This window comes from Adiantum capillus-veneris, chromosome 13 (assembly GCF_014529385.1).
Source record: "Adiantum capillus-veneris isolate H3 chromosome 13, ASM1452938v2, whole genome shotgun sequence".
Lineage (NCBI taxonomy): Eukaryota > Viridiplantae > Streptophyta > Polypodiopsida > Polypodiales > Pteridaceae > Adiantum > Adiantum capillus-veneris.
The window spans coordinates 150,432,756-150,450,773 of NC_140943.1; the positions used below are offsets into that span (position 1 = coordinate 150,432,756).

General features: G+C 43.8%; 1 protein-coding gene across 1 annotated transcript in view; it reads right to left on the reverse strand.

Annotated features, from left to right (window-relative positions):
- Nucleotides 1-18,018, reverse strand: part of LOC147445077 (methionine aminopeptidase 2B-like) — a 104,749-nt gene that overhangs the window by 52,595 nt on the left and 34,136 nt on the right. The window contains exon 2 of the mRNA XM_086527566.1: nt 9,015-9,171. Within this exon, the coding sequence (XP_086383692.1) occupies nt 9,015-9,171 (157 nt within the window). The remainder of the gene's footprint in view (nt 1-9,014; nt 9,172-18,018) is intronic.

Below are 18,018 nucleotides of genomic sequence, written 5' to 3' on the forward strand. Positions count from 1 at the left end.
ACCAGCATTTTCAGATCAACCCTCAACCTCGTCGTACCTCACCCCTCGCGTCACAAATCCTCGCCGCAATTCACCGATTGTTGCAGATCTGCCAGCACTCAGTTTTCAGCCATAAACAGCCAGCGTTTTTGCAGATTCAGCCTCAGATAGCCAGCGGCTTTGCATCCTCAGCCTTGCATTGGCGGTTGCAGATAAGCCCCGTAGAACCGCCACAGTTGCTGATCTCCAGCAAAACACATAGCGTTTTCAAATTTCAGCCCTTCGACAACATCGTCGTCAAGTACCACAGCATCTAGAAGCACTATACAAGACTTTGTGCAGTCTAAAGCAAATACCTCTCTAGCAATAGAGAGGGAAGGTTTGGGACCCCATCTGGTGTCTTCTCTTCTCTCTCTCTCTCTCTCTCTCTCTCTCTCTCTCTCTCTCTCTCTCTCTAGCACTCTCTTGCACTCCATTCACAGTTTGCATTCCACTCTCGTGTTTGGTCATTGCACATTCTCTCATTAAGTCCAGGAAGGCTCTCCTTTCCCGTCAGTAAAGGAACCTTGAGCACCCATTGATCACTCATCTTGAGCCATACACCGTCATTCACATCCGTTGCACACTACATTGGTATCAGATCTCTTTGGCAGTGTTCGGTATCATCACTCAAGGAAAGAGCCACAAGAATTTTTTATTTTTTATTTTGCTTATTGTGGTCGCATGTAACCAAAGACCACTTGGGCGTGTCGATCCCTAATCTGTGTTTTTGAAGAGTGGCAGGTAACCCAAGAAAGAAGGGCTTGTCCAACCTCCCCTGGTTCCTCTTTTCCACTCATTGAGAGTAGACCTTGCACTTAGCGGCAGGCCAATCGACGTGAGGTGGGAAAAGCAAGCTTGGTGTGAGCGCAAGGCCGCCAAGAAGTACACCCGCAGGAAGGAGTTGAGCTTGGATAAGAGCAAAGCCTTCTTAAACACAGGTTGCAAGCCAAGAATCCCGACTACTCAAGAACCCCAAGTACTCAAGAACCCAAAGAACCCCGAGTACCAAGAACCCAAGAACCCCAAGAACTCAGTGCATGGCCATCACCTGAAGCGGAATGGGTACTTTGCGTGAAGGTGATGAGAGTGGAGTTGGAGAAGAGGAAGTTTCTATACCAAGAGAATTGTTCCCTGATCCTCACCCATTCCCAACTTCGCCACGGATTGCACCAAACCCTATGGAGGCTTTAGTCAAGATAGTGATGGAGATGATGCTACAACAAGAGGCTCAACGTGCCGCCATATCAAGATCGTGGAGAAAGAAGGGCAGCTATGAAGCTCAAGTGTCAGCAAGCACGCGAGGCTCAATGCATAGCGGCCGAAGAGAAGCGAGCGGCTATAGAGTTAGAGCGAGAGGTGCAGAGAGATCAACGCATGCAGAAGTCGGTCCTACAAGTACTCTCCTCGCAGACCGAGCCACTCAAGGAGGTCGGCAAGTCATCCCATAGCACAAGTAGAGGCGAAAATTCAAACAATCCACTCACTGAGAAGATGACGTTTAGTAAGTATGATGGTAAGATGGATGCATCTGTGATTCATTCTTGGTTGCATCAATTTAATACTTACTTTGCGACTAACAAGAAACCCAGCAACAATAAAGTGTTGACTGCTGCCATGTATCTAGCAAGTGATGCCATTAATTGGTATCAAGCTTGGCAGGAGTCACAGTTGGTTGAGCATCTTGAGCATGCCAAGGAAGGCAGTTGGAGCAACTTCCAAGACAAGGTCAAGGCTCGCTTCATGCCACCGCATTACCTAGATTGGTTAAAAGAAGATTGACGTGGTCTTAAGCAAAATGGATCCCTTGTTATGTCTTTTTCTAACCGTGTTTGGCAGATTGGCGTTCAATTGCGTAAGTCGGATGAGGATCGCTAGGAGGCTTTTCTCTTTGGATTAAACGAGTACATCAAGTTTAATGTGCAAGCTTTCAGCCCTAAGGACTATAATGATGTTGTCAGAATCGCCTTAGCACAAGAAATGAAGCACAACAAAGGCAAGCCAAAGGAGAACAAGTCGAGTACTTCTCAAAGAACAACCGAATGGGAAGCACGGTAAGACCATTGGTAAGCATGACGGTAATTCTTCTTCTACACTTGAAGCACATAATTCTCACAATGATGATAAAGGAAAGGTTAAAACACAGGACACCCCTAAGTTGACACCTAATGAAAAATCTGCTCAAGGAATCGTAGGAGGTACGTTAACTCTTAAAGAACGAGCCGAATATACACACGACAAAAGATGTTTTAAGTGTCACACTAAAGGTCACATTGAACGAGATTGTCCTAAGGAAGCACCTAAAGAACTCACACAAGAACCCATAGAATCTGCATCATCTGTGAATGCACTCAATGAGAACACTAATGTGTCTGAAGTTTCTCATGATCATGTAGATGAGTCTCTCATGCAGTGTTATGGTCATGTGAATAGTACACGCATTGTGATCTTGTTTGATTCGGGTAGCATGCATGACGTGATAAGTGACTCTCTTGTGAAGAGCACACATGTAGAAGCTCTTCTGATAGATCCCATTGTAATCTCTGGTTTTGCTCCTAGCATGCACTCTTCCTTCACGCATGAATGTCCTCATGTGACAGTGTTAGTTTAAAATGTCGGTTTTCGTCGTAGATTTGTGGTTTCTCCTCTCAAAGGATGTGATTTGATTTTTGGCATTAAGTGGTTTAAAGGTTATAATCCATGCATTGATCGGAAAGAAAACACTCTCTCACACAGTCAAAGGAGCTCCTCCCGTGGACCCTAAAGAACCCACAAAATCAACATACTATTTGAATGCACTCAGTGAGAACGCTAATGTGTCTGAAGTTTCTCGTGATCAAGTAGATGAGTCTCTCATGTTGTGTTATGGTCATGTGAATAGTACACGCATTGTGATCTTGTTTGATTCGGGTAGTATGCATGATGTGATTAGTGACTCTCTCGTCAAGAGCGCATGTTTAGAAGCTCTCCCCATAGATCCCATTGAGATCTCTAATTTGCTCCTGGCATGCACTCTTCGCTCACGCATGAATGTCCTGATGTGACAATGTTAGTACAAAAGGTCAGTTTTGTCGTCATTTCGTAGTTTCTCCTCTCAAAGGATGTGATTTGATTTTTGGCATTAAGTGGTTTAAAGGTCATAATCCGCAAGTTAGTTGAAAAGAGAACGCTCTCACTCTCGCAGTTAAAGGAGCACCTCCCGTGGTCCTTCGTTGTGACAAGAACATTCCGTCTTTGCCACAAGTCTCTCACTCTCATGATTCGAAAGAGGATAAAACACGTAGTATAATTGTTTCTCTCAATACACAGTCCCACAGTCAGTACGCATTGTCCGAATTTCTCATTCGTAACGGTCTCTTGTATTTTCATCACCATCTTTATGCGTTCCCTTTTCACAGGCATGCTGTATTGCACGATGCACGTGATTCACTCAAGGATGAGCACGGACGTATGCAAATTAATCTCGAAAAGATAGAAAATTTGCTTTCAAGGAATTCACAATGTCTCACGACTATCCATTTTGTCAATCGCTTTGGCATGTTCATTCCTTGGCATGACACAGTCACAAAAAAGTATTTCCGTTGTGATTTGCCACAGTCGATAGGTTTAGGACGACAAGTCAAGTTTCGATCTCACCTTTGGCATGTATTTGGGTGAACAGTTTGACACTCCATCACATTGTTCATTTGCATTGCATGCACAATCATTTAGGAAAAATAGTCTTTTTCCCGTCACTCGATATGGTTATGGTTTTGTGTTTCAAGTGGTTTCACGGCTATTCCTCAGCGGAGATTCTTGAAGAAGGTGAAACCGCGACCATAGACAAAGTTAGAGCATTGGTGCTGCAGCAAGTCATTCTGTGTCGTTTTCACCGCGGCCCAAAGAAGCAAGCATTGCAGACTTTCATGAAGTTCAAGTATCACTTGACCCACGCAGCAGAGTGGTCCGGCGAGGAGCGTTTCGCAGGATCCCAGGAGTTGTTGGCGGGCTCTACAGATGCCATACAGCTCGGTACTAGTACCTCACCTTGAAAAGGGGGGGATGTCACGTGCACATCTTACCCTATGTGCATGTGGACAAGCTATTCTTACTTCTAGGGTTTAGGTTGCCTAGGAAGTGTTCTAGCACCTCGTCAGCCTGTACGCAAGCTGTGCATGTCCAAGCACTTAAGAGTAGTTGCATACAATCTGATTGCACAACCCAGGATCATTAGCATCATGAGCATTTTCAACCGCATGACACAGTTTGCAGTTGCACGTGAACACCCTTTATAAAGTCATTTGGATAATAAGTGACTTTATTAATTAATCCAAATCGTGGGAGCAAGGAGTAGGCTGCTCGACCCATCTCTTGGGAGCTATAAAGAGGAACCCAGGGCGCCAGTAGCGAGCAGAAGAAGGCAGAGACACAAGGAGGCAGGCCGCAGCAGACTGGCACTACCTCAGGCATCTCCGACGTTTTTCTCCGGAACCCAGCCTAGCGTTTTGTATCAGCAAGACCTGCGTTTTCCGATCATCCCTCAGCCTTGCCGTACCTCACCCGTCAGTTCGCAAATCCTCACCGCAATTCACCAATTGTTGCAAATCTTCAAGCACTCAGTTTTCAGCCATAAACAGCCAGCGTTTTTGCAGATTCGACCTCAGATAGCCACCGTTTTTGCATCCTCAGCCTTGCTTGCATTGGCGGTTGCAGATCAGCCCCGTAGAACCGCCGCACTTGCTGACCTCCAACAAAACACACAGCGTTTTCAGATTTCAGCCCTTTGACAACGTCATCGTCGTCGTAGTCGTGGTCGTCAAGTACCACAGCATCTAGAAGCATTGTACTAGACTTTGTGCAATCTAAAGCAAATACCTCTCTAGCAATAGAGAGGGGGGCCCTTGGAGGGGGGTTTGGAACCCCATTTGATGTCGTCTCTTCTCTCTCTCTCTCTAGCACTCTCTTGCACTCTCACTACAGATAGCAATCCACTCTCTTGTTTTGGTCATTGCACATTCTCTCATTAAGTCAAGGAAGGCTCTCCCTTCCCGTCAGTAAAGGAACCTTGAGCACCCACTCATCACTCATCTTGATCCGTACACCATCATTCACTTCCGTTGCACACTACAAAGCGCTTCGCTTGCAGTATTTCAAGGGTTGGGTATGTCACTAGGAGGTATCTTTTTCTAGTTGCCTTCTCTAAATATGTATTAACATATTTTTGTTTAATTTATTTTGCTTCTCTCCCCCCAAAACCCATGCAAGTGGACATTGCATGGCCAGTGTGAAACGGCTGCAGCCAAACAAGTTTCTCACATCAGTCGATCAATTGATGACTGATGGGGCTAGTTAGCACTAAATTTTGATGAGTATGGAAGCATGTGTGCGCCTAAATGGAATTTGGGCCACGCGGCAAGTCACTGATAACTTTATAAGTTCGGAGGGGTTAGAAAACTAAACCATAAGGGGCATAGTGGACACATGTCATTTCTGTGAGTGGATTTTCAAGTTCACAGCTTAAATGGAAAGCTTTCCTTCTCCCTTATCTCATGTAGCGCAATGATTCTGCTCTCGTGGACCCCCCCTTACACTTATGGTAATGCCGCACTAATTAGGCTCCTCAAATGACTCTAGTATCTTGTGGATTTTATGCGCATTTTCCAAGGCAAGAGCCTTCTCAACAAGAACCACATTAGCTAATTGCTAAAACTCCGCAGGCATGCACGATTCCATCACGAAAGATTGCAAAACAAGAGAGTTTTCTCGCATGAAAACTCATCCAAATCAAAAGGGAAGTGTCCCATTGCATGTGGGAGCTCCTGAGACACTCATAGACGTGTTTGCTTCACTCAAAATGACCCAACAGAGAATTTCAGCTTTCAGCGTTTATTTTGAAGTTTAGGATTTCGTACTTAAACTACAAAATAACTCCTGGGAAGCTTTGGGAAAGCCTTGGGGTCGTTATACAAAAGTTTGGTGTCAGTGACCAAAACAGTGAATTATAGCATGATGAAATTTACTTACAGCTCATCGGAAAGCTTCTAAAATGCAAGGAAATCCATCTTAGACTTGTACTTTTAACCTAGAGAGATTTTGGTGCCGTTGTGCTGCCGAAATTGGTTCGAAAACCTGCAATTTCAGCCCTTGTCAGGTTTGGACAGCTTGGTGGGCTTGCAGCGTTGATTTGCAAGTTTAGGATTTCGTACTTAAACTGCAAAATAACACCTGGGAAGCTTCGGGAAAGCCTTAGGGTGGTTATACAAGAGTTTGGTGTCAATGACCAAAACAGTGAATTACAGCATGATGAAATACATGGCAATCCATCTTAGACTCGTACTTTTGACCTAGAGAGATTTTGGTGCCCTTGTGCTCCCGAAATTGGTTCAAAAACCTGCAATTTCAACCCTTGACAGGTTTGGACAGCTTGGTGCGAGTTTAAATTAAGTGTTCGGATCATTTGTTTTCAATTGAATTAAAAAATACCGAAAGGGTCTTTGGGACCCACAAGGTGTTGGTCTTCGTGTACGCAGTGACAATGTAGTTGATGGACGCATTTGAGTTCTCTCTTCTTCTCAATCCTCTGTGTGAAAGTAACAAGTAATTGAATTAGTACCACCCTCTACTGTGTATTGGTCGGTTATAAATATTCCCTCCAGGATGCTCGAGCCACCCATCCTATGATGAGTCATGAACAACCATATTGTTGTAGCATCTTCATGCGCCTTGATGATAAAATTGGCACATTAAATGGGCCTCCTCCCCTAATGGTTGCCCATCCTCTGGATGATTAACTTTTCGGTATCAAACACTTTTTGACTTCAATAAACACATGCAAATACACAACTTTTTGACGAACAAGTTTGTGCCCCTAACGAACCTTCATAAACCCCATTTTGCACATGAGATGCTCCTTGAGTTAATGACATCCACTTTGTCAGCCTACGCATGGGCCTTGTTACTTGAATCATTTAAGCACCTCACATGACCCTCTTTGAAATAGAACTTAAATGTTGGTTTACAAGCAGTTTTGCCATTGAATGGATTGGTCAAATCAGTAACATGTCCAAGCCCTTAACTAGAATATTAATAATCTAGTGAATGAAGGTTGTCCTCTACATAGCAGTAAGCTTGAGGCACCTTCAAAACAGTAGGCACATCTTCCACATAATGATGCCATCTTGTAGTTGAGGACAGGGTGCACAAGAGAAGGCTCTTATCAATATTTAAACAGCACAAATCGAGATGTCGTATGTTTGATGTCATATAAAATTTAGCAAATTTGTACGAGGGTTTTTTTTCGAGCGCTTTAGAATTATCTACTATCACCAAAAGGTGTATTTTTCTTGTTGCTTTCTTTAAATATGTACTACATATTTTTATTTATCTTATTTTTACTTGCTTTCCCCCGGAACCTTTGAAAAGGTGCAAGTGGACATTACATGGCCAGTGTGAAACGACTATGGCCAACGGGTTTCTCACATCGAGAATCTAGGTCGCTTAGTCTGGGACTGGTCGGGCCAATTAGCACTGAATTCTGATGAGTATGGAAGTTTGTGTGCACCAGATGGAATTTGGGCCACTCGGCAAGTCACCTATAACTTTATAAGTCAGTGGGAACTAGAGAATTAACTCAAAAGGGGCAAACTGCACACATGGCGGCTCCAAATGACTTTACCACTTCCAGCATTAAGAGGGGGTGCCCAATTTGAGAGAGGAGGCTGATTTTTGCCATTAAGTGACTTACAGTGTTTGTATGAGTAGTGGGTGCAAGTCTACAGCTTTAATGGAAAGCTTGCCTTCTCCTCTGTCTCATGTAGCGCGATGACTTGCTCTCGTGCATCTCTCTCTCCCCTTTGGCACATATGGTAACACCCCACTAGTTGGGCTACTCAGATGAATATGTACAGTTCTGGGGGTTTATGCGCGTTTGCTAAGGCAAGAGCCTTCTGAACAGGAACCAGATTAGCTAATTGCTAATCCCCCATACGTACGCACAGTTCCATCGCGTGAAAACTCGTCCAATTCACAGGGGAACTGTCCCATTGCATGCGGGAGCCCTTGGGACACACATAGGCGTGTTCACTCCGCTAAAAACAATCCAAAACAGGGAATTACAGCCTACTGTGTTTTTCTGCAGGTTTAGGGTTTCGCACCTAAACTGCAAGGGAACACCAAGGGAGCCTCGTGAGAGCCTTAGGATGCGTGTACAAGCTTTTGGGCACCCGGCAGTGAAAAACAAAGAATTACAGCACGCTGAATTTCTGTGTCAGCATACCAGAATCCGTCCTAGACAGGTACTTTTGACCTACAAGGGTTTTTGCGCCGTTATGCTGCCAAAATCAGGTCGTAAACCTGCGTTTTCAGCCCTCGTCGGGTTTGGACAGCTTTATGAAAGCTTGTAGTAAGTGCTCGGATCGTCTACCTTAGATTGAATAAAGAAATACCGAAAGGGGCGCCAATTTTTGGGGCCTACAAGGTGTCAGTTTCGTGTGCGCAGTGACATTCTAGTTGCTGGACGCAAGTGTTGAGTCTCTCTCTTTTCCATCAGTACTATGTGTGTAATTAACAGGTTGTAGATTTTGTACCACCCTTTACTGTGTACAAGCCGGTTATATCTACCATGAAGAAATTGAATGTATTCTAGTCCTTTTGGAATATCCTTGATTAGTCCTAGGCCTGTACAAAGCTTACCTTTTGCTTGGTAAATTAATGTCAACTTCCTGCACAAAGAAGCTGTTTTGTGAAGATTTTTATACACTTGTATGGGTGCCATGCTTGCAATGCCTTTTCAAAAAGGTTATTAATACATAACTAAAGGGTGTTATAAGAGAGAAGCATCCTTCTTCTTGGAAGGTCAACTTGGTAAAACAAAGGGACATAAAGATGATCCTCACAAAATACATACAGTAGAGGTGCTAAACTGCAGTGTATTTTTAAAAACAAGTCTAGAAATTGGAAGTCTCTCTCAATGAAGCCTATCAATTGAGTTACTTGTCCGACAATACAAATCACTGTACCTGCAGTTGCATCCCCAGCTTCCAAATCATCCTCGTCATCTTCAAGAGTGGTTGCACTTTCCGTCACTCCATTCGACACAGCATTAATTTGAACAGCCTCCTCAACAGGGCTAGCTTTCTTTTTTTTCTTCTTCTTCTTTTTTGCCTCTACAGTCTCCTGAAATCATGGACAATAGTTTGTGGAGCAGAAAAAAAGACTCCTGATGCTGTAAAATCATTTCAACCCTCAAAACCAGAATCGGTTAACTTAAAGAAGACAAAAATCCTTTAAAAGGCCCTCAGTCCATAAAGAACAGCATTGTTTATAGCACACAAAACTATTAAGTGGTTTTCAATCCATTCAAACATTTAACAACCTAAACTTTTCCCTTGATAAAGATATCTGGCATATAACACCTCACTTGTATCCTGGTAGATGTGGCATAATATATATATATATATATATATATATATATATATATATGTCCTCTCCCATGCTCATTGCAAATCAAGCCTAAGGCCAAACAGAAGGACCAGTAAAATATTTTCCGAGCTACCTTGCACATTCAAAAGGCCAATTTCCAATTTTTCCACAGTGGACAGGGCACGGCTACTCATCCACTAACACCTTCATCTAAGAACTCCCTTGGCTTCTTTTGCAACCTCCGTGCACAGAAGCTAACATAGTACCTTTTAACCAAAAGAAAAAAAAGCATAACCACAAAACAAGGTGTACGACTTGAGGAAAGTCTTTGAACAAGTTAGGCCCCACACAACACTTTTGGCATCTCTGCAATGCAGGCTAATCACACCCTGAAAGTGGTAAACAATGCGCCAGGATTCCATAACTTAAAAACAATCATATCACTTCCTACATTGGACACGTAGTACACTTGACTTTCAAATGTAAACATAGCAAGGGAACATCAGCATTTCAACAGGAGAAAAAGACATCATTAACAAATAGAAGCATGGTGCAAGGAAAGTTCATGGGGAAAATGACACCTCAACTCACGACATTTCCTCAAACTTTCACTTCTTGAAAAACCAAAATTCCCGACCCAAGAGATGCAAACCTTAACGTTAATGCTCCCTAGGAATCCTAACTACACACATGACATAACACAAGCCAAACTCGCACATACACAACACCAGAGTTAGACATCTGACTCACCTCCCAGCAATAGAGCCAATCTAGCTCAGCCCCAAGCTTGCTACTCACACCTAGTGCTTCTCAAACTTAGCACCCAATCACCATCCTTTAATTGCAAGTCGTGGCGATGCTTGTCTGCCATTCTTGAGACCTTTGTAAAGGCTCCTTAACCTTAGCATAAGGAGTCTCGACTCTCCAAATCCTGCATAAAATGATATGCCCGGCAAATCTTGACCTTGGTGCATAACATAGGCGGAACCTTTTGCCACACTCAACAATCTCAAGAGTCGAATGGTGCCTTCCCCATCGAAGTACGAATAGTGTTGCTATAAGCAAACTCCCCAATGGTAAATACTTATCCCATTGAGACTTATTTTCAAACATATAGCACTTTGACAAGTCTAAAACCATTGAGTTAGGTATCTCGGACTATCCCTAGGTCTGTGGATGAAGCAAATATGAGAATTTGCACAACATTCTCACACATTGCTCTTCAAAACAAACTATAAATCAGGAGTCTATCTATCTAACACAATAGATTTAGGCATCCCATGCAACTGAAAGATGTGTGAGACAAACACCTTTGCCAACGATCGGCCTTTACTTTTTTCTTCACTAGTACAATATGAATCTGCCTGCTAAACCTATCCACAATAGTGCTATGGAACTCCACCATTGCATAGCAGTATCTTTGAAAAAACCAGCTGCTTAAGAGATCTTTAATTCTTCTGTGTAGTTCCACACGGCATCAATGTTGTCAACCTGATGAAGGAACTGTAAAGCTTTCTTTCTATCTTTCACACCTGGAAAGGTGACAAATTTTACAATAGATCCACCATCCTTGAAGTCCTTTGGCTGATTTGGTGCAAATCCAAGATGGGGATAGTAGGGATATGCTACGGACTCCAACCATTGTATCCACGTGACGGTGGGGAAGGTCGTGGCATCGGCGGTGGTAGAGGCGGTTGCACGGTGTAAACATCAGATGGTTGCACCATATTTCTCAACTCCCCCAATTGGAATACAGGATTGAGTAGGTTGTCGGTTAGAAGCCCTTGTGCTTTCACCTGCCGGAGGAGGAGGAACAACCTCTTAAGGCAATAGAGGAGGTAACATGTAGTTCAGAAACTACCGAAAGCTCTGCTAAATCTAGAGATTCTATTGAGGATACCTCGAGAGTGTGCCTCTGAATTCGTCAAAAGGAACTACAGACTCTCTGTAGAAACCACAAGCGTTATATTGCTCAGTCTATTCTTGGAGGGACCGATATGCTTTCTGGAAAGCACATGCTTGAGGCTTTGATACCACTGTAGCGGGATGGCACCCCACGCCAACTGGAAAGAACAAACTAGAGAAAACTTCTAGGACTTCAAAGAACTGGCTGAAAGAGAGAGAGAGAGAGAGAGAGAGAGAGAGAGAGAGAGAGAGAGAGAGAGAGAGAGAACCCACACGAGATACGGAGTGGAGAAATTCTACTCCCAAACGACACTTGCCCCAAACCCTAACGCCCCTTTCGGAATTTCTTTATATTGCTCAACAAGGTACAAGCTCCGAGAACTCTGCTCTACTTCTCCACACGATAGAATGCCACAAAGAGAGCCCACACACTTATTTGAAGGCCCTTGGCCTACCAAAAGCATCTCTTGTGAAACGCACTTCAACCAAAAGCAACAGGACTAAAATCTGGCCCCTTCTGAGCTGAAGTGTAAATCACGAAAATCCGTACAGTGAGCTAGGAAAAATCAGAACCTATCTAGAGTCCACTCACATCATCATCTCACGCAAATTAATTATGTGTGTGTGATCTACTTTATTTACGGTGTAGGATTTAGGCCCCTCGGCCCATGTCCTGCAAGTTGGTGGGGTAATCCTAACCCTCTTTGGGTTTTTAGGCCCCTAGGTAGTCTTCCGTAAGTTGGTCTCTTCTTCTTCTTCTTCTTCTTCTGATAAGCTTTAGGCCCCTCTGTCGGGATCTACAAGTTGGTCTCCTCAATCCTTTACCGATTCTAGACCATGGGAGAGTATAGCAATGGACTTCCTTTTTTATCTTCCCAAGACATAGACTGGGCATCTTGGCATTTGGTATCAAGCTGCAGGCTCCAAGGACTTGGCAAGCTTTCAAGAATATTTTCGCCCGGAGCCACATGACATCTGTAATAGACTTGGACACTCCAAGTCAAAAATCAATCGCGACAACACCAAATAACCACTTTTAAACAATTCACAAATCACAATAGATTTGCACTGGCCCGGCGGAGTTCCCTGCCTAGAGATATTGGCCCCAAAGACTGGCGCCCCTTTCGGTATTTCTTTATGTATTAAATCAATGTCAAAGTACAAAGAGCGGTTAGGGTTTCACTCTCAGACTCTGCGTCCAGATGCTTTGCAGAGTGAGCCCTAAACCGTTTACTTAAAGGTTACAAGGAATGCCCAAAGGCAGAGCCCCAAAAGCTTTCAAAACATAAGCAGTGAAGATTCTCTCTCGCTCTCTCAAGAGAGTAAAATAAAGCAATTAATTCTTCTCTCTCTCTTGGCCAAATTGCGTCGCCCATAGGGCTGCTTTTCAACTCCGCGTTTTCCGAAAATCCGTACGCTGGCCACGTGGCAGTTTCAGCTGCTTTAGAGTTTCAGCCAAAAAATTAGGGTTAGGTTTCCAAAAATTAGGGTTTCTGCACATTAGGGTTTTTGACAAAAAATTAGGGTTTGCAAGAATTTTAGGGTTTCTAGAAGAAATTAGGGTTTCTGCTGTCGGTAGCCACGTCATCACTTTGTGACATACCCCTCTCTTGAAAGCATTGTGATCGACCGCGATTACGCCTGCAAAACCGACAGAAGCAATAAACCGTCTTAGCAAACACTGACTGTTAGTACCTACGTACTAGGAACACACATCTAGCACATGTACCAAATCGACAATCACATCACACGACATCACATGACATTCAACATTCATTCGGAACTTAGACCATGATTTATCGGCAATGTAGCTAGCAATCGCATCTAGGTCCAATCGGGACTTCATCGATGTCCGATTGACTAACCCCTATTGCAAACATGTCTATTCGAGATCAATCAGACCAAAATGCTGTAGTCATTTCGTCTATCATATCCTGCACTTAAAACAAGTCAAGAACAAATCAATATCATAATCAGGAATTCCATTTCATAAAAGTCATACAGCAAAATACTGTCAGCTTTCAGTATCCCTGAAGCTCAAAGAGACATCAGTGACTCTAGTATCTAAATCAAAGCATCTGTTGACAAAGGAGCGGAGTGACTCCCCTCTTGTGCATCCTACTGCACCAGATCTCCGGCCAAGCTGAATTTTGGGTTCCGTTTGGAATATTGACTATGCTAAACTAAAAGCATTGAGGTAAAGTTTCAAAATTTGAAGAGTATCTGCCACGTCCTCCTCCTCCATTCACTTCGCATCCAATGCAGGATAGTTCTTAAACTTAACCAAGAACCGCCTTCGAACTTTACCTTTACTTTTCGTATCCTTATGTGCCAAAATCTGTTCAAGAACAAGGATCTCCTCGTTTTCTTCCACTTCGGGTTGCTCATCAGGCACATCACCCTTAAAATGTTTCAAGAGACTCACATGGAATGCATTGTGAATCCTCCAAGTATCTGGCGGTTTCAATCAGAAGGAGACATCATTTATCTTTTCAGTGATCTGGAAAGGTCTGTAGTATCGCACACTAAGCTTTGGAAAAAGCCTCTCCTTTCCCTTTTTCTTTCTTAGGCGTGCCTTCTCAAAACGTAAGAGCACCCAATCATCTTCCTTCAATTTCAAGTCGCGACAATGGCGATCCGCTGCCTTTTTCTGTCGTTCTTGAGACTTCTGCAAAGTCTCGCAAACCTTGGCAAAAGCCGTATCCAAATCTCGCGTATATCATCCGCTTCAAAGATCTTATCTTTCGTGCTTAGGAAGGGTGGAACCTTCGCAGCACCTTCAACAATCTCAAATGGCGCCTTCTCCGTCAAATAGTGTATCGTGTTATTGTAGGCAAATTCCACCAAAGGTAGGTACTTTTCCCACTGAGTCTTCTGATCAGAGATATAAGACTTCAATAAATCGAGAACCACTGAATTTGCAATCTCAGATTGCCTATCAGTCTGCGGGTGGAACGATGACGAGAACTGCAACCGCGTGCCAATGTTCTCCCAAATTGCCTTCCAAAACAAACTCGTAAATATGGGGTCTTTGTTGGAGACAATCGTCTTAGGCATGCCATGTAATCTGAAGATCTAGGCCACAAACAGTCTCGCTAAATGATCCGGCTTGACTGTTTTCTTCACTGGAATGAAATGAGCATGTTTGCTAAATCTGTCAATAACAGTCCAGATATCATCGTGACCACTCTGTGTTCTCCGGAGATCAAAAATGAAATCCATTGCAATACTTTGCCAGGGGCGGGTGGGTATGGGTAAAGGCTGTAACAATCCCTGTGCCTTATGCCTGTCAAACTTGACCTTCTGGCATACTAAGCAATTGCGCACAAACTCTTCCACATCCTTTTTGAGTCTCTACCCCCTTCATGGTGGTAGCAATGCCACGGTGACCCATAAAAGGTGGACAGTGGCATTCAATCATAACCTTTTCCCTCAACGGCTGTGTAACGCACAACATGGTTTTTCTCATCAAGTACGCTTCCCAAATGGAGTATCCTGCTACTGTCTCCCCATCCCGTATCCGTGTGAAAATATCTACAAAATCTGTATCTATGGCATACTAATCGACCATATCCTCGAAGCTCCTACGATGTATCGCGGAAATAGTCAAAACCAACGGCTTCCAAGACGAAGCATCTGCCACCACATTCTTTTGTCCCTGCACGTGGATAATCTGGAAGTGAAACTGTGACAAGATGTTCGCCCACCACATCTGCTTTTCCGAAAGCTGCTTCTGTGACAAAGGGTAGCGCAAACTCTGATGGTCTGTAAAGAAAGTAAAATCTGCTCCGAGTAGGTAATGCCGCCACTGAGTAAGAGCATGGATAACCGCCAAAAGCTCTTTCTTATGTATATGTGCTGTCATCTCCGGCCTAGAGAATAATCGGCTCTCGTAAGCAATGACCTGGCCTTCTTGCATTAAGACCGCACCCAGACTACAACCACAAGCATCACAATATATTTCAAATGACTTCTGCAAGTCCGGCAAAGTCAAAATTGGTCCTGTAGTCAATTTCTCTTTCAATGTCTGAAAGGCAGTCACCTCTGTGGGTCCCCACGAGAAAGGGACTCCTTTCTGTGTCAAGATATGCAAAGGGGAAGCAACCTCTACAAACTTCAAATCGGGCCAATCACGTATAGTCTCTATCTTGGCCGGATCCATTTGCACTCCTGCTGCTGAGACAATGTGTCCCAAAAGTGTATCTCTGGTAGGAAAAATTCACTTTTCTTTGCATTAATCACTAACTTGTGATCTCGTAATGCCAGAAAGACCTGAAGCAGATGATCTCTGTGTTCTGCCTCATTCTTGGAGAAAACAATGATGTCGTCAAAGAAAGTGCCAACAAATAGCCTGTACTCTCCAAAAATCCTGTCCATCATCCGGTTAAATGTCGCAGGAGCATTGGTTAAGCCAAAAGGCATCGCCAAAAACTCAAATAACCCAAAAGTAGTCCGAAAGGTTGTCTTGTAGATGTCTCCCGGCACGATTCGGATCTGATGATATCCACTCTTAAGGTCAATCATGCTAAAGCACGAGGATCCCTGTCCTGTAACCTGTCGAGTATATCATCAATCCTAGGAATCGAAAATCTGTTCTTGATGATGATTTTGTTGAGAGCTCTATAATCGATGCACATTCTCCAAGATCCGTCTTTCTTCAAAACCAACAACACTGGAGAGCAATACGGTGGAGTACTAGACTGGACAAGACCCTTTTCCAAGAGGTCTTTCACTTGGTTCATAATCTCTTCATTCTGTGCTCGGTCATACGATAAGGTGGCCGGTTCGGTGGTGTGCTTCCAGGTATCAGATCAATGGTATGATCTTCAGGGCGAGCAGGTGGTAACTCTCCTGGTAGGCCCTCTGAGAAGCAATCAGCGTGAGTGGAGAAAATCTTGGCGTTCTTTATCAAGTTTAGACATATTTGTTCTATCCTTATCGCTCAATTCTTTCATTAAGAACAAGTAAACAAAGAGACTGGATTTCATTAATTTTGAAATGGCCGAAGCCGATACAATAGGGACAGACTCGCCCTTCAGTTTAATATCAAGTACAATGGTTCTGCCCTTCTCTGTAGTCAAAGTCGCTTTTCTCACCCGATAATCAACCACGGCGTTGTTCTTGTGGTACCAAGGAATCCCTAAGAGAACATCACAATCCTCCAAAGGCATTATGAAGAAGTCCTCATGCCCCAAATACCCCTGACAATGCAACCGAAGTTTGCCAATGACAGGTGTAATGGCTACGTCCCTGCCAAATGCCGCTAGAACTGCCTTCGCAAGTGGTCCCATCCGATCGGGAGTGATCTCGAGCTGCGCCGCCAATTCCGGTGAAATGAAGTTGGCCTTGGCTCCTCCATCAAAGAAGATCAGGGCCTCTTGATCTTTCACTTTGCCCCAAGCTCGTCAAAGTTTTGTACTCTCGTCCATGGTGTCAGGATCGGTACCCACACAATCTGGAACTTGTCCTGTTTTCATCTTGCCTTTTCGTCCACGTTCCTCAACTGCTCTCGAACTCTCAGGCCTGTCGTCGTCCTTATCATTCTGTTCTTTCTGTGCCTTTTTAGGGCACTTCACGGAGATATGTCCATGTTCCCCGCATTCAAAGCACTTCCCCTCCTTGATGAATCGAGCTCGCTCCTGAGGAGTAAGCTTGGGTCGTGCATCCTTTTTCTTTGGGTTGTTCTTTTTCTTTCTAATTTCATTCCCAGAAGTCTGTTCGGCTCGTTGTGTCATGGCCTCATCTGTAGGGTAGGTCAGACTGCCAGAGTGAATGGCAAAGCCCCGCTTCGCATGACTCATCAACTCCTGAATAGAAGCTGACTTCTGCTCCAAGCAGTGATCTCGGATTTCTGTAGGTAGACCCAAGGTGAACCGCTCAATCTGTTCTTTGAACGAGATCTTCTTGAATGAAGAGGCGGGTAGAAGCTCCAGAATCTTTCACAGTAAGCATTGATTGTATCTTTCTTGGTCATTCAAAGATGGTTCCAAGCAGCTCGTATATCTCGTTCATACTCTTGCGTCAACCAAGAAGAAATAAAAAGCTTCTTAAATTTCAGCCATTTAACTGGCCCAGTCTTGTTTAAAAGAAGCGTGGACCACCATGTGCGAGCATTCCCCTTAAAGTAAGAGGCAGCTCTCTGAATCTTGGAGTGCTCTGAGTAGCGTCCTCCCGCGAAAGCAATGTCAAACTGTTGTATAAAAGACAAAGCCTTCGAAGCATCTGAGTATCCTGAAAAAGTATCAAATTTGATCAAGTGTCCACCTTCCTTAAACTCTCGGACTTTCTTGCTTTTATCTTCCAGAAAGTCATACTGATTGGCTTTATAAAAATTCTTCTTGTTCGCATAAAAGTTTCCGTCATCGGAATCTGAGCTGTCTATAGACGAGTCCTCAGTAGAACTGTCAGTCTCTAAGCAAGATTTAGCCTTCTTTGCCTTTTTCTTGCCCTTTCCGAAGCGTTGTTTCTTGCTTCGCTTTTTACCTTTTCTGTCTTCTTCGCTTGAATCTGAAGAGCTAGAAGAACTGTTAGAAGAAGAAGAAGAAGAAGAACTAGGTACTCCTTCAAAGTGAACACGCTTCTTCTATTTCTTTGCTTTGTCAAATGTCGACTGACGACCCAAATAACCCAGGAAGTCAGTGCTCTTCTTCTGCTTTTTGCCATGCTTTTTGGCTTTCCTTTGCGCTTCAAAAAGCC